This window comes from Eucyclogobius newberryi, unplaced genomic scaffold (genome assembly GCF_026437365.1).
Source record: "Eucyclogobius newberryi isolate DKJ021-1_F unplaced genomic scaffold, fEucNew1.0.hap1 SCAF_4, whole genome shotgun sequence".
NCBI classification, from domain to species: Eukaryota; Metazoa; Chordata; class Actinopteri; order Gobiiformes; family Gobiidae; genus Eucyclogobius; species Eucyclogobius newberryi.
Genome location: NW_027316056.1, coordinates 32,328,006 through 32,351,450, shown reverse-complemented (window position 1 = coordinate 32,351,450; position 23,445 = coordinate 32,328,006). Strand labels below are relative to the sequence as shown.

The window sequence follows — 23,445 nt, the reverse complement described above, 5'->3', positions numbered from 1 at the left end:
TGGTTTATGATCTATATCTTTGTAATAACCTATGGGCCTATTCATATGAAACAAAAACGGGCACAAAGTTTGACATCTTCTCTCTTTTCTTTATTATTAAAATGGCTACAATTTGTCTCCTTTTACCTTTACTGCAAGTAATTTCCCCCCCAATGATTTTAAAGTGTTTTGGACTGAAAAGAAGCCACACCTAGGTTGAAACTGTAAACTTTATTCACTGTAGCACCTCATTCCGACATAAACGCACTCGTGGTCAGAGTTAGTACGGCGATAAATGCGGCGGCTGGGCGACGTGACTCTGGAACAGGGTGACGGTGTCGAGCAGCGTCAGCGGGATGTCCCTGATGACCGACGGCAGGTCCTCGTGGTGCAGGGGGTAGATGACCACGCTCAGGGCCGGGCGCTCGGCTGAAAACCTGACACACACACACACAACAAAAACGACACGTGATTCCCCAATGTGGCGCGTTCATGTTCGCCGTCGTGTTAGACAAACAAGTTTCAACGTCCGACCTCTCCGTGAGCGTCTTCTGCAGCGTCCGGCAGGCCACCAGGGTGCCCCCCATGAACAGGTGGCACGTGACCACGAGGCGGCAGCGCTCCACGAAGCTCTCGGCGGCGGAGGGGTCGAAGGTGCCGCTGCGCGAGACGAGGCAGAGGCGACGCAGGCGGGAGCAGCACGACAAGGCCTCGAAGAACGCGCTGTTGGCGTTCAAGTACGGCTGCTCTAACCTGGCGACGACACAGAAACAACCGCAATCCCATAATGTACGGGATTTCTCTGCACAAAGCCTCAAATCTCTGGATGAAAGTTGAGGTCTGAACCGCTTTGTCGGGGAATGTCTCACAGCGTGGCATTAAACTTTGCCTGTAACTGAGTCATTGGGAGATATTGATACGATCTCGTCCATGGAGGATACGCAGTGCACTAGGGACGTGGCGATGGACGATTTTAATGTTACGATTATTGTGGGGGAAAAAATCCTTAATTGTCATTCATTGACGTGTTACTGCTCCTTAAGTTTGACCGGCTTTACAAAAATGAACTTTCTGAACAAAAACAGTCAGATAAAATAAAGTTCTTTGCATCCAGGTCTATTTGTTGGGCTAAATATTGAACAAAAAATACTTAAATTTGCTTTTAAGATGGTCACGATAATTTTTTGGTTCTTACGATTATATTGTGACCTGAATAATCATCCCTGCAATGTACATACAACAACACCGCCTGATCAGATGTTCTATGGTCTGAAAACCAAAGATGAGAAATAAAACAGATTAAACACTTACACATTTTAAGGAGCCTGTGTTCGCGGTCCTCTTTATGTGTTAATTTTCAACAAAATTTTAGCTCGTGCTCGACTTTAAAATCCAATACACCCCCAGATAACATCACGTTAAAGGTATCGATGCAGGTTTAATGCCACACTGTGAAACATTTCAAGTAAAGTAAGAACATCTCCAAAGAAACGTGTCGGTGGTGGACCCTCATAACAAGAAAGTATACATAATCTATTAAGCCAAATGTGCCTCGGCGGGACATTGGTCTGTTCCTCACCTGAGTTCCTGCAGCTGCGTGCAGTGCCGGAGCGTCTCCAGGAGCGCCGGAGCGTAGTTCATCGCCTTGACCACGCCGATGTTGGCCAGCGACAGCACCTTCAGGTTCTTGCACTGCTTGGCCATGTGCACCAGCCCCGTCCCTTTCAGAATCCCCGGCAGTCCGGCCAAAGTCAGACACCTCAGTCGCCTCAGGCCCCCCAGAGCCGCCACGTGCGTGTCCCCCACCGTCCGGGCCCAGGCGCACATCCCGCGGGGCTCTACGCTGCTGCGCGTGCACGACTCCAGCCGGGGAAGGGCAGACACAAAACCGGGCCCGATGACCTCCAGCGTCTCTAAAGTGGCGCAGCCCGACGTCAGCTGGGCCAGTCCGGACGTAGTGTCGACGGGCGAGGACTGTCCGGAGTCCGCGTTGAAGTTTTGAAGGCCTACTCTCGCCGACTTCTTCAAGCCGAGCAAAAGCGACGACGGCGAGGTGGTGCTGGAGCTGCTGTTGGAGCTCACGCCGTCCGAAAGCGCACACGCGGGCAAGGTGAGCGAGCACAAACCCCTCAGCGTCGCCAGGCTGGAGCACAAGTGCGTGTCGCCGTTCAAACCGGGCGTCTTTTCGTGGTGATAGTGCGTATGCATCAAGTTCAAGTGCTTTAAATTGGCGCAGCCGATAGCCAGCCGGCTCATCGTGGAGGCCGGCAGCTGGTCGTCCACGTTTCGACAGTCCGAGTACAAAACGTGGTTGATCCCGCTCAGGTTGAGGCTGGAGAGCTGGGCGGGATCCTTCACGCCGCCTTCCAGGAGCGACTGGAACACCTGCGGCCACAGCGCGGGGCAGCGGCTGAAGCTCAGATGCCGGGGGCTGTTTCCACCCAGGGCCAGCTTCAGCGAGGGGGAGTCCAGCCATGTGCGCGGGAGCTGCAGGGCCTCCAGGTCGCCCCGCTGTCCCAAGCGCTGGGCCAGGGTCCGAGCGGAGGGCCAGTGAGCCGGGTTCGGGCCGGGAATGGAGACCAGGAAGACCCGGAGACGCTCGGGAATGTGGACGCTGAAGACGGCCAAGTAGAGCAGCAGCAGGGTCTGGTTCACCTGGGACAGAGACGTGTAGAGTCGCACCAAGGACACAGAAACAGACCATTTCTGCACGTGATGGTTCTACACACCACGGTTCTACACGTGATGGTTCTACATACCACGGTTCTACACGTGATGGTTCTACACACCACGGTTCTACACGTGATGGTTCTACACACCACGGTTCTACGCATGATGATTCTGCACACCACCGTTCTACACATCACGGTTCTACAGGTCACGGTTCTACAGGTCACGGTTCTACAGGTCATGGTTCTTCTACGCATCACAGTTCTACATGTCATGGTTCTTCTACACGTCACGGTTCAACATGTCACGGTTCTAAATGTCATTGTTCCACATGTCACAGTTCTTCACACTATGGTTCTACATGTCACGGTTCTACATGGTTCCACACAGGTCCTCACCTCTCCTGGGGCCAGGCGAGCGGTGAACTCCTCCAGCTGCTGGTAATGTGGCACACTGCTCTGTCCCACCATCAGCTGACAGGACACGCCCACTCCGTCTCTGGTCACGTCTGCGATGTCAAACTGCAGCATCAGCCTGTGAACACGCAAAAGAACCTCCTCACCATGGGAACGGCTTCTGACACGCAAAAGAACCTCCTCACAATGTGAACGGCTTCTGACACGCAAAAGAACCTCCTCACAATGGGAACGGCTTCTGACACGCAAAAGAACCTCCTTACCATGGGAACGGTGCGTGTCTTTTAAGACCATTCTGTGACTTTAATAATACAGCTGTGACTAGTCAACAGTTTTAATACCGTATTTTCCGGACTATAAGTTGCACCTTTTTTCATCAGTTTGTCCGGGGTGCGACTTATATTTATATACTTATACTCCGGACGAGCCTTACTTGAGGAGCTTGGCACAGTACGGGACGAGCCTTACTTGAGGAGCTTGGCACAGTACGGGACGAGCCTTACTTGAGGAGCTTGGCACAGTACGGGACGAGCCTTACTTGAGGAGCTTGGCACAGTACGGGACGAGCCTTACTTGAGGAGCTTGGCACAGTACGGGACGAGCCTTACTTGAGGAGCTTGGCACAGTACGGGACGAGCCTTACTTGAGGAGCTTGGCACAGTACGGGACGAGCCTTACTTGAGGAGCTTGGCACAGTACGGGACGAGCCTGCTTCCTATAAGTGATCTGTTCTTCTGTATCTACCTCTGTATCTACCTGCGTTGCACCAATGAAATTTCCCCATGTGGGACAATAAAGGAATATCTTATCTTATCTTATCTTACTTGCGGAGCTTGGCACAGTACGGGACGAGCCTTACTTGCGGAGCTTGGCACAGTACGGGACGAGCCTTACTTGCGGAGCTTGGCACAGTACGGAGCTTGGCACAGTACGGGACGAGCCTTACTTGCGGAGCTTGGCACAGTACGGGACGACGCCGTATCCGGGCGTGAGCAGCGACTGCCTGAGCTCCGACAGTCGGCCGAGCGTGTCCACGGCCTCAGAGCTGAGCTGGGACGAGCAGAAGCCCGAGGTAACGTCGAATGCCAGGCACCGCAGCAGCGACAGCGAGGACAGAAGGTGGGACAGCCGGACCGTGGTCAGCCGGCACCCGGTCACGTCCAGCCGGGTCACCTCTCTGCAGCGGGACAGGTGCTTTAGCGCGGCGCTCGACAGCCAATAGCAACCGTTCAGGCTCAGCGATTGCACGCGACACGACAGCTTCTCGATGGTGCGCACCAACGTCCGGTCACCGGCCTGGTCACATGGTCAGAGCAGAAGACAAACGAGAAGCATTAATGAGTAGTTTAGTGACGGGGTCTATACTTATGCCATCAATGGACCGGTCAGAATAATAGATCGATCCATCGTTCAGAAAATGAAAGCTAGAACTTCATTTCAGAGGCTTACCGTATTTTCCGGACCATAAGTTGCACCTTTTTTGTAGTTTTGGCCGTGGTGCGACTTATACTTATATTTATACTTATACCGGAGCGGCTTATATGTGATATTATTTGTTATTTTCATACTTTAGTGCGACTTATATATGTTTTTTTCTTCTCTAATATGCATTTGGCTGGTGCGACTTATACTCCGGTGCAACTTATAATCAGGAAAATACGATAAAATGCGGGTGTGTATTTTGAAGCACAGAAGCAATATATCGCACTTCAAAACATGTTACTGTGAGTATGGATGTCACAATATCAAACTTTAGCGTCACGATTAATGTGAGAAAACACATTATTATTATTGAGATTGTGAAACAGAGAAATATTTCATTTTCTTTCATTCTCTGGGTTTGACATGTGACTTTTCCTCAAGTTTGTGACAGAGTTTTATGAAATGTAACTTTCCGAAAGACAAAATAAAGTTAAATGAGACAAAAACTGAATAAAATAAAATAAGGCTTTTTCCATTTAGCTCTATATTTTAAGATGTGTATTGGAGAATAAATACTTAATTTTGCTTCTTAAATTGACACGATTATTATTGTTATTTTTATTATCGATTAATCTGGAAAATCGTACATCCTTAATTGTGAATAAAATCTTAATCTTATAAAATAAATAAAATAAATAAAATAAATAAAATAAATAAAATAAATAAAATAAATAAAATATCAAATCCCCCGATAGCACAATGGTATTTTAGGCTGTTATTACCCATATATAGAAAATGTATGGACAGTCTACAGTAGGTGAGAGGGTGATTTTGTCTGTACCGAATAGTGATGGGAAAAGCAGACGTCTGAGAGCAGGGTCTTGTCGTAGCAGAGCGTGCGCAGCTTGTGGCACACGTTGGCCACGTTGAGCAGCAGGTCACAGACTGGCAGGTGGTACAGGATACAGAGCAGGATCTCGTCGGAGAGGTTCAAGATGCCCACCGCACCCTGCACCCCCTCGTCCGCACAGGCGCCCTGAGAGGGACACGGGGTATTTTAATGCATACTCTTACTTTTCTCAAACTGTTTCTGAAAGACAAATTAAAGTTAAATGTGACAAAACCATACAGATTAAAAACGTTTCTTTACATTTTTTGGGCTGTATGTTGAACAGAAAATATTTAATTTTGCTTCTAAAACGGTCAGATTATAATTTTTTGGTTTGTACGATTATATTGTGACCTGAATAATCATGATTGTCGATTAACTTGATAAGCTTGACATCCCTATTTCAAAGTAACATATTAAAGCTTTATGGAGCGATGTTGGGCAGTAACTGTTTTCTGTTTCGCATTTGACGGCAGCTGGTCAGGCTGCTGCCACCGTAGTTTATACTCCTTCAGGCTTCAGGGGCATTTGAGTTATAGAAATTATACAATTAGAAATAATAACTCAAATAAAAACAATTTATAATATAGTTTGCTACATCATCAACTGCAAAGTGTAGCGTGCTCAAGTAGATTTTGCATGGCCAGTAGCTCATGATCAGAAACGTTTTAGGAACTTGCAACAATGAAGAATAATAAAAATGTTAAAAGACTGTGCCAAATAAGAGCATGCTTAAATACAATATATATATATATATATATATATATATATATATATATATATATTCAGCACATCTGAACAATACTGCAAAACTAGCCATGCAAATAGGTGAAGTAGGCAAAGTATTATTTACATGAATTGTTAAAGTGACAGGTTTTATAAAGTGTTCATAAGTCCAACAGCAGAAGGAAAGAAGCTGTTGTAGCGGGAGGTTCTGGTCCGGATGGAACGTAACCTCCTGATTGAGGGGAGTAGCCTCCTGCCTGAGGGGAGTGGCCTCCTGCCTGAGGGGAGTGGCCTCCTGCCTGAGGGGAGTGGCCTCCTGCCTGAGGGGAGTGGCCTCCTGCCTGAGGGGAGTGGCCTCCTGCCTGAGGGGAGTGGCCTCCTGCCTGAGGGGAGTGGCCTCCTGCCTGAGGGGAGTAGCCTCCTGCCTGAGGGGAGTAGCCTCCTGCCTGAGGGGAGTAGCCTCCTGCCTGAGGGGAGTGGCCTCCTGCCTGAGGGGAGTGGCCTCCTGCCTGAGGGGAGTGGCCTCCTGCCTGAGGGGAGTGGCCTCCTGCCTGAGGGGAGTAGCCTCCTGCCTGAGGGGAGTAGCCTCCTGCCTGAGGGGAGTGGCCTCCTGCCTGAGGGGAGTGGCCTCCTGCCTGAGGGGAGTGGCCTCCTGCCTGAGGGGAGTGGCCTCCTGCCTGAGGGGAGTGGCCTCCTGCCTGAGGGGAGTGGCCTCCTGCCTGAGGGGAGTAGCCTCCTGCCTGAGGGGAGTAGCCTCCTGCCTGAGGGGAGTAGCCTCCTGCCTGAGGGGAGTGGCTTGAATAGTCCATGTCCAGGATGAGAAGCTTCGGCTGTGATCAAACCTGCTTGCGCAGAGGAGAAAGTACACAGCCCTGTGGAGCTCCTGTGCTGATAGTCCCGAGTGTCTGAAACATTCTTCCCCAGCCGCACGCACTGCCTCTGTCAGGAAGTCAGTGCTTCCCCTGCAGGGTGAAGTGGAGTGCCAGGTTGATGGCGTCATCCACAGACCTGTTGGCTCTGTAGGAGAACTGCAGGGATACAGCAGGGGGTCCAGCAGGGGGAAGTGAAGGACATGAGGTGGGAGAGGACCAGGCATTCAAATGACTTCATGACTACAGACGTCAGCCCCACAGGTCTGTAGTCATGAAGTCCAGTGATCCGGGGCTTCTTGGGGACAGGGACGATGATGGACGACTTGAAGCTGGCTGGGACATGGCATGACTGGTGTTAAAAATGTGAAGACAGGAGTCAGCTCACCCACACAGTAGGATTGTTTAAGCAGAGCAAAGCTGTGAAGTCGACTGAAGTCGGACGGCCCTACGACACCTGTGTGCCAGGCCCTGTAATATCGTGAGATCAAGACGAGTTCAAGACAACTTAAGGCGCTTTGTAAGGCAATGCAGCCGATGAAAAGCAACTGCAGAGCCTTGAGGAACTACAAAGTCCAAATGCATGATTGGACCAGATCTGTTTGGATGAAAATGTGATGCTCTGCTGTTCAGTACTGTCCCTCCTCTTCTCTCTTCATCTCATCTACTTTAATATCATCCCAGATGGTCCAAATGAGACAGAAATAGCTAAGGCTGTTGTACAATATGGGCAGCATAAATAATGTATCATCTTGATGGGCTAAAGTCATTTTCACCATAAATCAAGTCTTAAACTTTATTGAGCTCATTGTTTTTGCTCTGGTGATGTGCGGTCAGTCCATGTTCTGTGAGGGAGACGGGAGCATCACAAAGTTCCATTTAGTTTTATTTAGAGCCACACTTCAAAGAAAGTGATGTAATTTCCCTGTGACACTGTCTGATCTGACCTCAGTGTTCTCGGGCTCGAGGAGAAGTCAGGACCCCAGAGCGCTGTGCATCTAACCTTAAAGCCACAAACCAACCATTGAAGCCAGAGAGGTGAAGATTCTAAGCTGGGAGGAAAGATGGTCTGAAAGAGGATTTAAATAGTTTCTCTTTTTGACTTTTACATGTTGTTTTATCATTGTTTTGTGTTGCACCAAAACATTTTCCTATGTATGTGAATTCTGTTCATTGACAATGGCAATAAACCTTTTCTGATTCTGATTCTGAGGAGGCAATCTTTGTTATCAACGAGAATCTGTCCTTAAACAGAAATGGAGGTTTAAGATTCAACCTTCTGGTCGTATATAATAGTTTCTTGAAACCCTTGAGCGGTAGACACCAGGGACATTCTGATGCTAAATCAGATACTCAGTGAGGAGGGAGTGAAAGTCAGGCTACAATAGGATTTTGATAGCCCATTACAGGGCTGTTTTGAAAACAAAAAAGAGCAGTTTCAAATTAAGCCAAAAACTCCCTTTATCAGGCCCTGCCCACCGGGCGGGCCAGCGTAGGATATAAAGCCCGAGTTCCCAGACTTGATTCGCAGATTGAGAATGACTCTTGGATTAGAGTCGAAACGTGTCCAGACAATACAACTGATTTGTTTCTACAAAAGGAACACTCCTGGACGAATGAGGAATTAGACCGACAAGTCAAAGTCAAAGTCTTCAAACATAGTCCTCTGGTTGGACCATGTAACAGAATACATTTTAATGAAGGCGGCATTACTGTATTCTGTCACAAAATACATTTTAATGAAGGCGGCATTACTGTATTCTGTCACAAAATACATTTTCAGAGAATTCTTCTTAACACTGTATATGGGCCTGTTAATTAAAACAATTCACATAAATCCCCTGCAAACAAGTACTGGGCTAATAGGGAGTATAAAGAGAAGTAAATACATGAATTACCCATTTCTAAAAATACAAAGAAAACCTGAAATGATTCCAAATCTCATCCAGAAAACTTTACCACAAACCCCTCCTCAGTGATGGGGCGCTGTCAGTCACTGAAGCTACATTTCCAATCAAAGCTAACCTTTCTGTGCTCTGGCTCTTTCTCTGGACAGACCTGTGCACCGTGTCCGTCCATTGCTCCAGTCTCCCCCATGGTCTCCCCCGTGGTCTCCCCTCACTCTCTCATCGTGTACCGCTTCCAGTCAGTCTTCCCCGGTCTGAGCTCTCACGGTTAACGGCTGAGCACAAGCGCTGCGGCGGCGGAAGGATTTAAGCGGTGCACACAGTCGGAAGCTTTACGATGACGGACTTTCAACTTCCTGTTATAATAATTATTAACTTTTTTATATTTTATTTTCACGCATTCGTTGCTTGTTTAAAATATGTATTATCAGTGCACCATAGGCAGTTTATATCCTCTTAAGAAAAAGTCACCATTGCATAATTTTTATCAGTTTTAACAGACGATTTAAAGTTTTGCCTGGACCTTTACTATCCTCTGGTGTGAAGAACTTACTACATCTATCTATAAATATAAATGATAAATAACAAGGTACAAATGTAAGGTACAATTTTTAGGTATCTGGACTTTACAAGTACATTTTACTTCACTTTACTTTTCAATTTACTACATTTGAGAGCAGCATCAGTCCGTTCTCCTCAACTACATTTCTAACTGGAATAAAAAGTACTAAATACTTGGTTAGGGCGATTATTTTTTAGCACATTAGTTGGATAAAAAAAAGGGAAAATGTAGAGGTAAACTACCCACAAAAAAGTTAGACATTAATTTGAATACTGTTGAGGGTGCATGATGTTTTGTTAATATCCCTATATTTAACACTTTGCCAGTTCTCAAAGCCTTCGTAAAATACTTTTTCTCTTAAAGTTCACTTTTAATAGGCTACTTTAATACTTGTGATATGTGTGATTATGCGATTCTTTTACTTGAGCGATTGAGAATTTGTTTTGCGCCTGTATCTATACTCTGAACAAAATTGAGTTCTTCTTTGCAATGTATTGAAAGCATTTTTATTTAACATTAAAGTATAAAAAGGAAATATTTACATAAATCAAACCAGTTTAAATAGCTGTACAGTTGTATATGTTTGTGTATATAAAATGAAGACAGTTTGGTTCAGTACACGGTGCACTTTGTCCAAGTGAAGCTCCAATTTTTATGTCCATCTTTTCTTTCTTCAGTCTGGAGCAGAAACGGGAGCCACGTCCACATTGAACTTGACCAGAGCATCATCTAGTCACTTGCTTGTATCTTCCTCATCGGACGGTGGCTGTAGTGCTCATGTACAAGTTAGTTTGGTTTCAAGGGTGCAGGTGGCAGACTGGCAGAGGCTTGCTCCAGGAACGCCAGTGGTCCCGGCGGAGGCAGATCTGTGGGCTTACGCTGCTGTCCGCTGACATCTTCAAGCACCTGCTGCCAGTGGTGCAGTTTGGCCAAATGTTTCTGAACCAGCATCTCTTTCCTCTGCAGCTCATTCCGTAACTCTGACACGTCCTGAGGTGAAACACAAATGGAATAGAGCATAGTTAACATTACAGTCATTCACCATTTCCTGCTAAATGACTTTCATATCATATATCACGCAATGCCACTCACCTCCTTCACCACCTGCTCAGGTTTCTGCACGGATAATTGAAGTCGTTTCTGCAAAAAGAAGCACTCCGTCTGTCTAGCCACGTCCAGGAACTTTTGGATGCACTGATCCACACCTGCAATTAAAAAGAGAAAGGAGTTAGATGCTCAACAACTTGAGTAAATGGCAATCAGGTCAGAGAAATGTGCACTGTGCTCACCAGTACGAATCTCCTCCTGGTCTGTTCCATTCACATAATCTTGGCTTACGAGGGATGCAAAGCAGGCCTATGACAGAAGAAAGAGAAGAGACAGACGAGGAACAGACAATGAGGAAATGTCAGTGTTGCACAGTTCAAGAACAGCAGGTCAATTAAAATATGCAATAAAAAAGATGAATACAAATAAATAATAATGAAATACTAAAACTATAAGGCTACAACAATCCAGTACAATACATGGTTGTGTAGATTGTATCATGTGGACAGAATTTATTGGCAGGTAAAGTGACTTAAATGTATTATAATATTCCATAAAATAAACAAGTATGCAAGTAGAAATAAAACAACTACTCAAGACATGATACGAATTGATATCATTAAACCTTTTAATTGAGTATGAACAACAACAAAGCTAACCATAGAGCAGAGAACAAGATTTGAACTAATAGATACTTTATGTAGACTACTTTTCACATAGTATTAACTCATTCATTATAAACACGAGCATCCATCAAACTTGTACTGATCTCGTTTCGGACGTTAGCACACGTCTCCCCCGGTACCTCGAATGACGCCTCCAGTTCATCCACCAGAGTGTTGCTCCCGGGGGCCCTCGGACCTGGACCTCCGGGACCAGGAAAGCCAGGCTGACTCTGTCCACCCGGAGCACCCACGGTAGTCTGACCAGGAGGCTGCTGTCCAGGAAACATCCCGCCCATGGAAGACGCCATCTTGGTCTGATGGTTTATTTTCTTTGCGCGTGTGTTTTGCACATGCGCAGTCTGGGTCACATGGGAAGTCCGCGGATCTATAACAATTTATTTATTTATTTTCCCTTTCTTTATTTTAGTAAAGTTTTTTTTTTTAATAACAAAACATATGAAGGTTATTTTGTGTTTTTATTATTATTTTTGTTTTTATTTTTTTCTTACATCGAATTTGTTTTTAGATCGAATTACTGTAAAACATTTTTTTTTCACATCAAATTATTTATTTATTTTTACATAAAAACACAATAACCGTCGTAAAAACAATACAACAAACAATATAACAGCCAAAGGAATGTCTTTAAATAAAACTATTTAGAGACATACAATTTCCGTAAGTAAATATGGCTTTTAGGTTTAAGCTTTTGGATATGGTGAGCAAATATGTTTCAATTTGTTTAATAAGAACAGGGGGAGGGATACTGATGACAAAAATGCACTTTTGTGAATTTAGAATTTGCCAAAGATAAGATTTAAATTAATTACCATTTTCTTATTATAGTCTACATTTGTGTAAATATCTATAGCAATAACACGCTGTGGGGATAACTTCAAGTCTAGACACATAAAATTGTTGTTTGTCCCATACGTGGATGCCATATTATGTATCACAGACGGGCGTAAAACAATGAAAGTATGTGTTCAAACCTTTATTTTAGTGCGAAATAACAATAAAATGTAAATCAAGTGTAGCCGGAGCCAGAACACTGTGGTCAGAGAGTTTGTTAATATCAAGTTTTCTCTGACTTTCCCACCGTCGACTTTTCTCACGGAGTCCCGAAGAGAGTGGAACGTTCGAGCGCGAGGACACCGATCAGCTGTGCGCCCTGACGTCATCACGCGGACCTCTCATTCGGCGCGGTGATTGGACGGTTTCACGGAGGGGGCGGGAAGTCTCTAGAAACAGCCAGAGAACAGCCTGGACAGTATTTAAGAGATGAGAGCAGCAGAAGTGATACAAATCAAGAGTCAAGGCAGAAGAAGACAATAATCCTTTCCAGATCTACCTGAAACAGCCCACGAATGTAAGTAACTTTTACTTTTATAAACATGGACAGGCAAACAGATACAAACTATACACTGTATTTGTGTTTTATTTGTTTTTGTCCCAATCCATTTCATCTTAAAAAGGCCAACATCTATGTGAATCTCATATAAATAATAATGTATTCTAAATGTATTGTACATCTTGTCATTGCAGTTTTTTCGGAGCACTAAAGACAATGAGCATGTCTGCAAACGGAGCGGCTGTGGGCATTGACCTGGGCACCACATACTCCTGTGTGGGAATCTTCCAACACGGAAAAGTGGAAATCATTGCTAACGACCAGGGCAACAGGACCACCCCCAGCTATGTGGCCTTCACAGACACAGAGCGCCTCATTGGAGATGCTGCCAAGAACCAGGTGGCTCTGAACCCCAACAACACAGTGTTTGACGCCAAGAGGCTGATTGGGCGCAGGTTTGATGATCCCACAGTGCAGGCCGACATGAAGCACTGGCCCTTCAAGGTGGTGAGTGACGGAGGTAAACCCAATATCAGAGTGGAGTACAAGGGAGAAGACAAGACCTTCAGCCCAGAAGAGATCTCCTCCATGGTTCTGGTGAAGATGAAGGAGGTGGCAGAGGCCTACCTGGGCCACAAAGTGTCCAACGCAGTCATCACAGTCCCGGCCTACTTCAACGACTCCCAGAGACAGGCCACTAAAGACGCAGGTGTGATCGCCGGCCTCAACGTCCTGAGAATCATCAACGAGCCCACGGCCGCTGCCATCGCCTATGGCCTGGACAAAGGCCGCTCTGAAGAGCGAAACGTCCTCATTTTTGACTTGGGTGGAGGCACTTTCGACGTGTCAATCCTTACTATCGAAGACGGTGTCTTTGAGGTCAAGGCCACAGCCGGAGACACCCATCTGGGCGGAGAGGACTTTGACAACCGCATGGTCAATCACTTTGTGGAGGAGTTCAAGAGGAAATACAAGAAGGACATTATCCAGAACAAGAGAGCCCTGAGGAGGCTGCGCACAGCATGTGAGAGGGCCAAGAGGACTCTGTCCTCCAGCTCCCAGGCCAGCATCGAGATCGACTCTCTGTTTGAGGGACAAGACTTCTACACCTCCATCACCAGGGCACGCTTTGAGGAGCTGTGCTCAGACCTGTTCAGGGGAACACTGGAGCCTGTGGAGAAAGCCCTGAGAGATGCCAAAATGGACAAGGGCCAGATCCATGAAGTGGTCCTCGTCGGGGGCTCCACCAGGATCCCTAAAGTCCAGAAACTCCTGCAGGACTTTTTCAACGGCCGCGAGCTGAACAAGAGCATCAACCCAGATGAGGCGGTGGCATATGGAGCAGCCGTTCAGGCAGCCATTCTCTCCGGGGACACCTCTGGGAAGGTCCAGGACCTGCTGCTGCTGGATGTGGCCCCTCTGTCCCTGGGCATCGAGACAGCAGGAGGGGTCATGACAGCCCTGATCAAACGCAACACCACCATCCCCAGCAAGCAGACCCAGACCTTCAGCACATACGCCGACAACCAGCCCGGGGTCCTCATCCAGGTCTACGAAGGGGAGCGGGCCATGACAAAGGATAACAACCTGTTGGGCCGCTTTGAGCTGACGGGGATCCCCCCTGCCCCCAGAGGGGTCCCTCAGATCGAGGTCACCTTTGACATCGACGCTAACGGCATCCTGAACGTGTCGGCGGTGGACAAGAGCACGGGCAAAGAGAACAAGATCACCATCACCAACGACAAAGGCCGGCTCAGCAAAGAGGAGATCGAGAAGATGGTGCAGGACGCAGAGAAGTTCAAAGCTGAGGATGAAGTCCAGAGGAACAGAGTCAGTGCCAAGAACGCTCTGGAGGCCTCTGTGTTCACAGTGAAGAACAGTGTCCAGGACGAGGCCGTAAGCAGCAAACTGAACCAGGACGATCGCAAGAAGCTGCTGGACAAGTGTGAGGAGACCATGAGCTGGCTGGACAACAACCAGTTGGCCGAGGTGGAGGAGTACCAGCACAAGCAGAAGGAGCTGGAGAAAGTGTGCAACCCCATCATCAGTAAGCTGTCTCCAGGCGGCTGCAGAGAGGAGGCTCAGGGAGACTCCCAGGGGCCCACCATCGAGGAGGTGGACTAACCACAACAACACTAAAGACTTTTGTATTGCACAAATACTGACGGTTACTGTACATCGTGCAGTTTGACATAAGTATTTATGTATCCATAAAACTGTAAAAATGTAAATGACAAAATCCAACTGTAAATTTTATTAAATGAGAAAGTGTCGTCCTAATAATTGTATTTATTTTTGAATAAATGGGAAAATATACTTAATTTGTATTTCATTATAATCAAGACCACGTCCAACATTGGATTTAGCCATAAAGAAAAGTATATAAATCAACAGATAAATATTATATGTCGTGTCAAACCTTTACCAAACCTAACATATTCATTTGGCAAATAAAGACCTTCAGTTTATAAGTATCTTCCGTTGCAGTGAATATTCAGTGTAATATTCAGTTCTTCGGACGTCACAATGAAAACACACATTACATGTGGCAGAAGCAATTGTTTGGTCGGTTCCAATAAAATGAGTCCGGCATTTCAAACAAACTTATAAAGTGCTTTATTATAACCCAAAGAACATTTACACGATTTAACCATTCTGAGTCAAACCAGCTGCAAACTCTACCAATGTGCGAGTCGGCCTTCCAGACATCCCTTTTCTTAAATATGGAACCTCGTCTTTGTTGCTCATCACTCCAGCAATATCCAGATGAGCCCAGTGTGGAAGCGTGACGAACTCTCTGAGGAAGGCAGCGGCTGTGCAGGCGCCTCCAGACCTACAAAGACGAGGAACATCAGAGGAACATGAGAGGAACAAGAGAGGAACAAGAGAGGAACGAGAGAGGAAAGAGAGAGGAACATGAGAGAGGAACATGAGAGAGGAACATGAGAGGAACAAGAGAGGAACGAGAGAGGAACATGAGAGAGGAACAAGAGAGGAACAAGAGAAGAACAAGAGAGGAACATGAGAGGAACATGAGAGAGGAACAAGAGAGGAACACGAGAGGAACACGAGAGGAACAGCAGAGGAACAGCAGAGGAACAGCAGAGGAACATGAGAGGAACAGCAGAAGAACATGAGAGGAACATGAGAGGAACATGAGAGGAACAAGAGAGGAACATGAGAGGAACATGAGAGGAACACGAGAGGAACACGAGAGGAACAGCAGAGGAACAGCAGAGGAACATGAGGAACATGAGGAACATGAGAGGAACATGAGAGGAACATGAGAGGAACATGAGAGGAACAAGAGAGGAACGAGAGAGGAAAGAGAGAGGACCATGAGAGAGGAACATGAGAGGAACATGAGAGGAACAAGAGAGGAACGAGAGAGGAACATGAGAGGAACAAGAGAAGAACAAGAGAGGAACATGAGAGAGGAACACGAGAGGAACAAGAGAGGAACACGAGAGGAACACGAGAGGAACACGAGAGGAACAGCAGAGGAACAGCAGAGGAACATGAGAGGAACAGCAGAAGAACATGAGAGGAACAAGAGAGGAACAAGAGAGGAACATGAGAGGAACAGCAGAGGAACAAGAGAGGAACAAGAGAGGAACATGAGAGGAACATGAGAGGAACATGAGAGGAACATGAGAGGAACACGAGAGGAACACGAGAGGAACAAGAGAGGAACAGCAGAGGAACAGCAGAGGAACAGCAGAGGAACATGAGAGGAACATGAGAGGAACATGAGAGGAACATGAGAAGAACAGCAGAGGAACATGAGAGGAACAGCAGAGCAACATGAGAGGAACAGCAGAGGAACATGAGTAGAACATAACAGCAGAGGAACAGCAGAGGAACAGGAGAGGAACAGCAGAGGAACAAGAGAGGAACAAGAGAGTAACAAGAGAGGAACATGAGAGGAACAAGAGAGGAACATGAGAGAGGAACATGAGAGAGGAACATGAGAGAGGAACAAGAGGAACATGAGAGAGGAACACGAGAGGAACACGAGAGGAACATGAGAGGAACAAGAGAGGAACAGCAGAGGAACAGCAGAGGAACAGCAGAGGAACAGCAGAGGAACAGCAGAGGAACAGCAGAGGAACAAGAGAGGAACATCAGAGGAACATGAGAGGAACATGAGAGGAACATGAGAGGAACAAGAGAGGAACAAGAGAGGAACAAGAGAGGAACAAGAGAGGAACAAGAGAGGAACAGGAGAGGAACAGCAGAGGAACAAGAGAGGAACAAGAGAGGAACAAGAGAGAAACAGCAGAGGAACAAGAGAGGAACAAGAGAGGAACAAGAGAGGAACAGCAGAGGAACATGAGAGGACCATGAGAAGAACATGAGAGGAACATGAGAGGAACATGAGAGGAACAGCAGAGGAAAAGCAGAGGAACAGCAGAGGAACAAGAGAGGAACAGCAGAGGAACAGCAGAGGAACAGCAGAGGAACGAGAGGAACATGAGAAGAACAGCAGAGGAACAGCAGAGGAACAGGAGAGGAACAGCAGAGGAACAGGAGAGGAACAGGAGAGGAACAAGAGAGGAACAAGAGAGGAACAAGAGAGGAACAGGAGAGGAACAGCAGAGGAACAGCAGAGGAACGAGAGGAACATGAGAAGAACAGCAGAGGAACAGCAGAGGAACATGAGAGGAAAAGCAGAGGAACATGAGAGGAACAGCAGAGGAACAGCAGAGGAACAGCAGAGGAACAGCAGAGGAACAGCAGAGGACCATGAGAGGAACAGCAGAGGAACAGCAGAGGAACAGCAGAGGAACAGCAGAGGAACAGCAGAGGAACATGAGAGCCACAGACGCTGAGCTCTTCTCCAGTGCCACGTCACAGCACCAGTTACGTACCGGCTGTATTTGCCGATGTTGTTGAGGTCAGCGAGCTGGCTGTCCGTCACCTGTCTGGTGTAGTGCTGGAACAGAGGCATCCTCCACACGCGGTCCCCGGTCACAACACTGGCCTAGGGACGTTGACAGGGACAGGGACACAAAAACACAGCAGCGGTCAGTGGAGTGGTCAGTGCGAGGGAAATGGACACAGGAGATATCTGAACCTCACAGCACCTTCTGTAGCTGCTCCCAAAGCCAGTCTGAGTTTGTGAAGACCCCTGTGGCTGCTGAGCCCAGAGCTACATCCATGGCCCCTGGAACAAAACAGGACCATGCAAAGATGTGTAATATAAATATAGTTTTTACATTTGTAAAGTAGAAGTAGGACGGAATCAGATGTGAAACGTGTATTTGTAAGAACGTCTCACCTGTGAGCGTGGCAACATTGACGATGGCTCTGGGATTGAAAGTGTGTGCGTAAGACAGAGCGTCGGCCAGAACGAGCCTTCCTTCTGCATCAGTGTTGTCAACCTGGAACAAAAGCACTTTTTGAACATATTTCAAACAACATCTTAAACTAGAAAAGTGAAATAGTTATGTTTTCACCTGAATAGTCTTTCCGTTCTTGGCTATGACGACGTCCCCGGGTTTAGTAGCCTTTCCACTGGGCATGTTCTCACACAAGGGAGCCAGACCTAAAAGGAAACCAGACAATGAACCGCATCCATTCAACCACAACAGCGTCACACTACAGCTTTATTCAGATTCAAACACATTTCGCGCTTGAAGCAAATCCTAATCTTACCAATGATGTTGACTGGAAGTTGAAGAGCTGCAGCTGTGACTACGGACGCACAGACTGTGGCTGCCCCGCCCATGTCTGCCCTCATGGCGTCCATGGACTGTGAGGGCTTCAGAGAAATGCCACCGCTGCCACGGAAACGACACACGACAACATTTAACACTTTTTAAAAAGGTACCATGTCACTTCTGGTGTAGGGTCTGCCACCGTCTTGTCTCCGTGGAGATAGAGAAGTCTAATTCTCAACTGTGGAACTATTTTTGGAGTGAACAATGTGGTGAAATGTGTATGAGGAAGGCAAAGACATTCAGCAAATTGTCTGCACATGAAGCCTGGCATATGTAGAGGAAATACCGTACTCTTCATAGTTTTGGCGGGGGCAACTTACACTGCAGAGCGACTTTTCGCACTGACAACTGCATTTCACATGTGGGCTCTAAGCGACGCAGAAGAAGAATCAGCACTTCCTCTACCTCCGGAGTTTGTGGAGTTGTTTAGAAGTGACACAGAGGAAGAAGAATTCAATGGATTTAGTGATTTGGGGTAAAGCTGATGCTTTGGTAAACTTGTTAGCATGTTCTTTATGCTATAGTGATCTGAATAACTGTTCATATGTTACGTTAACATACCAGACACTTACCACAGTTCTGTCTGTGCCTCATGTAGCTGAAGGTGTTAGCGTTAGCATACGCACACCTATTCATTATGTTCTCTAATCTGTTATTATTTTAAACTGCATTTAAAGATGAAATGTCTGTTCTTGGTCTTGGATTTTGTCAAATAAATTTCCTCCAAAAAATGCGATTTATACTCCTGTGCCACTTAGATATGGTTTGTTTTCTTTTCTCTATTATGCATTTTTTGGCTGGTGCGACTTGTAAATCTTCACTGAGACGAGCAGCTGGCAGACCCTCCACCTGAAAAGTTACAGTGAACCTTTAAATAAAACGCTTTAAAAACCAAACTACCCCATGTTAATCGTTTTAGATTTTATGTTTCGTTTATGTGGAAGAAAAACAACTTTACGACATGACATTGTGTTCAGATTACTGTATAAAAGTGCAGTAAAACCCACCACAAATGACAAGGTTTTCAAAAATTGTCAAAATGAGAAACTGTTGTGTTTTACCTGTCAAAGGTGATGCCCTTGCCGACCAACAACAGTGGAGGCTGCGCGCTGTCAGGTGCGCCCCTGTAGTGCAGCTCCAGGAAAACAGGGGGCTCCTCCGACCCCCTGGAAACGCTCAGAAAAGCCCCCATCTGCTGCTCCTCTATCCACGCCTTCGACCTGACAAACCATCATTAAAAACACAAATCAAACTTGAATCCGCTGACAAAGAAACGTCAAACCTTTTATGAACGGTGACTTTGGCCGATATTTTCTCTTCGATTATATCTGCGAACGCCGTGGGAGTGACGTGATTGGCCGGCGCTTCCATGAGCAGCCGGGCCAGGTTTTGACCCTGCGCGTACACGAGCCCCTTCGCCCAGCCGGTCGCGTCGGCGCTAAACGACGGGGAAAGGAGAAAAAAGACGTGAGCGTGACCCTCCAAAACGGTCGAGTACGTCAGCGTTATCGGTCAAATGTTTCATAGAAGCAAAGAAATGAAATAGAACTGGAAAACAACACTGTAAATGCATGTCAAAACGTCAGATTAATGTATACTGTACCGCCGTTACGTTTAACTAAATTTGTGAGACTTAAAAGGTCCCATAACTTGCTAAATCAACTTTTCAGAGCTTTTAACCTTCATACATTGCTATTTGTGCTTCATATATGTACCCAGAGTGTTTTTTTGATTGATTCCCGCAGTGTTTAGCTATATTACAGACTATCTCCTTTCCTCGAATCTCCAAACTGACGGGGGGTGGGTGCAAGACCGCGTCATAACCACAGGCACGCGTCATCATCCCCTCTCACCCTCCCCCCTCACCCTTCCCCCCGGCTCCGCGCTGCTCCAGGCTCTCGTGTCTCCCCATACAAGCCCCGGAGTTTTTCTGCTTCAATTTACGACGAAACACGGCTCAAAGAGGCCCAAAACGTCATTAATGATATCGCACTCTTTACTATTATCACAATGGTGAAGGTTTATGCGGCAGTTGATGCAGCAACCGGGAAAATAAACGGAGAGAAGTTCTATCCGATACCGAAAAACCAGGAAATAAGAGCGCGATAGAGATAGAGATAGAGAGAGAGAGAGAGAGATAGAGATAGATAGAGATAGATAGATAGATAGATAGATAGAGATAGATAGAGAGAGATATAGAGAGATAGAGAGAGATAGAGAGATAGAGAGAGATAGAGAGAGATATAGAGAGATAGAGAGAGATAGAGAGATAGAGAGAGATAGAGAGAGATAGAGAGAGATAGAGAGAGATAGAGAGAGATAGATAGAGATAGATAGAGATAGATAGAGAGAGATAGAGAGAGATAAAGAGATATAGAGCGATAGAGAGAGATAGAGAGAGATAGAGAGAGATAGATAGAGAGATAGATAGAGAGATAGATAGAGAGATAGAGATAGATAGATAGAGAGATAGAGATAGATAGAGAGAGATAAAGAGATAGAGAGATATAGAGAGATAGAGAGAGATAGAGAGAGAGAGATAGAGAGAGATATAGAGAGATAGAGAGAGATAGAGAGATAGAGATAGATAGAGAGAGATATAGAGAGATAGAGAGATAGAGAGAGATAGAGAGAGATAGATAGAGAGAGATAGAGAGATAGAGAGAGATAGAGAGATAGAGAGAGATAGAGAGAGATAGAGAGAGATAGAGAGAGAAAGATAGAGATAGATAGAGAGAGATAGAGAGAGATAAAGAGATATAGATAGAGAGATAGATAGAGAGATAGAGAGATAGAGAGATAGAGAGATAGAGATAGATAGAGAGATAGAGAGTGATAGAGATAGAGATAGAGAGAGATAGAGATAGAGGCGCAGACAGCTGTGGGGGACACACCGCTCTCTCTGAGACTACATCACGGGTTGGGCGGGGGAGCCAGATCGCTCTTCACAAGGGTGGGGGCGAATATCAAACCAAGCCGTTTGCATTTCCGGGTTAGTGAGGGGGTCCAAGGTCTGGGTGATATTTCTTAACTATCATGTTAAGGGTGTTGCACAACCCTTATTATTATCAATTATACACTTAGGATAGACTACGAAACGCAAAAAAAAACATATTGTGGCACCTTTAAGATTTATCCAACGCTTCACATGACATACAACTATATTTTCAGCTGTATCTATTTTACCTTCCATGAAGCCGTGTTGTTACTTGCGTCTTCTTCTTGCTTTTCAGTTGGTCGTAGCTGAACAAACCCAAAGCGGCACCTTCGGCGGCAGACTGGGCGTCGCCGCAGCCGTCCACCTCCACACGCTTCACCTCCAGGTCCTGCATTAACCTGCAACCAGCTGCACACGCCGCACACTTTAGCCATTTATTCTGCCGCGGCGCAGTGACACGATTCAAATAAATGGGTGTGTTTCGGTGGGTGAAATGTGTTGGAACATGAGCTCAAGTTTATTTAGATTAGTTTATTTGCAATTTGTAGTTTAAAAACCACATTGAAAAAACATGGGTATTTTTCGTCGACTAGTCAGCAATTTTATTTGTATTTTTTAAGTAAATTTGTATTTTGTTTAAGTAAATAAACAAAAAATATAAAACATATAAAAAAAATAAAAACAAAGAAATAAATTGTGTAAAATTAGAAAGAATAATTTAGTAAAGTAAGGCATTCAAAGAAACACTTACAAAATTATATTTAGTCCAGTTTCTGACATATTTGTCCATTTGAGATTTTTTTCATTTTCCATATGTCAGTTTTTCAATTGATCCGTCAATTTAGTCAAGATTTATTTGTATTGTACATTGAGCCATTTTAAACACATTATCAACCCTATAAAAGGTTGAAATGTGATAACTGAAGTTTATCATCAATGAAAATCACAAATTGTTTATTCCGTTTTGACATTTTGATTAATTAATAATGTCGCCATCTTTGCTTTCAACGATTTTATTTTTAATCTACGTTCAAGTCGTTGGTTGATCACTGCAGCAATAATACAAACACTCACTGGACACGGCCGCTCTGATGTTTTCCTTTCCCGCGTCCAAGTTCTCAGCTCCACAAAAACCAGACTCAGCCTTTCCCAGCCCGACCACAGCGACACATGGAAAGTCCTGGGGCAGAAAACAGAATATAACATCACACAAACACTTTTACACCAGGTCATGAACTCCAGCGTAAATAAACTACCTCGTGTAGTCCATAAAATAATCTGCTTTTGCCTTTCTTGAGTGAAGGTCCAGATCTAAACAAATATAATGGTGTAGAATTATTTATTTATTTAAGCATGGGTGTTAGCTGGACAAGTTCAGTGAATTAAATTAAACAAAACAAGCATACAAAAACAGAGGGCACATTATCTTTATTTTTTAGTTTTTGTCACATTAGTTTGAACCTAAGAACTAAACCTACAATTCCGTAATAATATTAATGGAAAAAAAAATTAACAATAATAATTAATCAAATAACAAAATAACGATAATAATAATAATGAAAAAAATTAAAATAATGATAATAGTAAATACACACTCAAAATAAAATAAAAATAGTAATGATGAAAAAAATAAAAAATAAATGCACACTAAAATATAATAATTAAAACTATAATAATGAAAATAGTAAATAAATACACACTAAAAATAGAATACAACAACATAAATTAGGCCTTTATAACTCACATTTTTAGGAGTTCTGAAAGTTTCCCAGATATACTTTGGTCAAATCCAGCTGCTGCCTCTGTCAGATGATGTCCCTCTCCATCCTTCTCAAACACACCGAGCACCAGACCCTAAAAAGGAAGGAATTCAAACAGATGCACATCATAAATAACTTAAACATGTCGATATAATAGATCCATGGTCGATATGTGCCAGGCAGAGTCAATGCGCGCCGTCGCATTTGCTCAGAACTTACCTTTCTGTCGCTCAAATGACTCTGCGATGTGGAAAACCTCCGGCAGTAGTTCCTCCCGGGCAAGATCCGTCTCAATAAAAGCATTGTCGTTTGATTTTGGGTGAGTTTAATGGGGGAAAGCGTGCTAAAAAGTCAAAATCAAGGCTTGAGGTCGCGCATATGCAACCGACGCATGTCAAGTCGCTTATTTATGACGCGACCAACAACAAACAACCCGCGGTGGCCATCTAGTGGTGACTCCTGCACACGACACCAGGAGCCTTCACAAACTGCATTCACCAACTTTATTTATTTATATCAGG

At 45.3% G+C, this 23,445-nt stretch overlaps 4 protein-coding genes across 5 annotated transcripts; 1 reads left to right on the top strand and 3 right to left on the bottom strand.

Moving 5' to 3' along the window:
* Positions 1–184: 184 nt before the first annotated feature.
* fbxl18 (F-box and leucine-rich repeat protein 18) lies at positions 185–9,181 on the bottom strand. Of its 2 annotated transcripts, none has more exons than XM_072462713.1 (7): positions 8,997–9,181; positions 5,329–5,523; positions 4,012–4,361; positions 3,048–3,183; positions 1,559–2,634; positions 514–732; positions 185–416 (listed from the first exon to the last, which is right to left on the bottom strand). In XM_072462713.1, the coding sequence occupies exons 1-7, from the start codon at positions 9,066–9,068 to the stop codon at positions 260–262; spliced, it is 2,205 nt and encodes a 734-aa protein (XP_072318814.1). In that variant the 5' UTR covers positions 9,069–9,181; the 3' UTR covers positions 185–259. The 2 variants fall into 2 exon arrangements, with proteins under 2 accessions (XP_072318814.1, XP_072318815.1); XM_072462714.1 differs by having other exon boundaries at positions 9,030–9,181.
* Positions 9,182–9,930: 749 nt separating this feature from the next.
* On the bottom strand, positions 9,931–11,488 carry med28 (mediator complex subunit 28). Its single transcript, XM_072462782.1, has 4 exons — positions 11,293–11,488; positions 10,730–10,796; positions 10,533–10,645; positions 9,931–10,430 (listed from the first exon to the last, which is right to left on the bottom strand). Exons 1-4 carry the CDS (start codon positions 11,458–11,460, stop codon positions 10,227–10,229), a joined length of 552 nt encoding a protein of 183 aa, XP_072318883.1. The 5' UTR covers positions 11,461–11,488; the 3' UTR covers positions 9,931–10,226.
* A 1,198-nt stretch (positions 11,489–12,686) lies between these two features.
* On the top strand, positions 12,687–14,642 carry LOC140377766 (heat shock 70 kDa protein 1). Its single transcript, XM_072463317.1, has one exon. It carries the CDS (start codon positions 12,720–12,722, stop codon positions 14,625–14,627), a length of 1,908 nt encoding a protein of 635 aa, XP_072319418.1. The 5' UTR covers positions 12,687–12,719; the 3' UTR covers positions 14,628–14,642.
* A 461-nt stretch (positions 14,643–15,103) lies between these two features.
* On the bottom strand, positions 15,104–23,336 carry lap3 (leucine aminopeptidase 3). Its single transcript, XM_072463519.1, has 13 exons — positions 23,144–23,336; positions 22,909–23,018; positions 22,421–22,475; positions 22,239–22,344; positions 21,413–21,572; positions 19,509–19,664; positions 19,288–19,446; positions 18,162–18,286; positions 17,963–18,051; positions 17,785–17,887; positions 17,591–17,670; positions 17,375–17,487; positions 15,104–15,336 (listed from the first exon to the last, which is right to left on the bottom strand). Exons 1-13 carry the CDS (start codon positions 23,225–23,227, stop codon positions 15,150–15,152), a joined length of 1,527 nt encoding a protein of 508 aa, XP_072319620.1. The 5' UTR covers positions 23,228–23,336; the 3' UTR covers positions 15,104–15,149.
* Between the last annotated feature and the right edge of the window lie 109 nt (positions 23,337–23,445).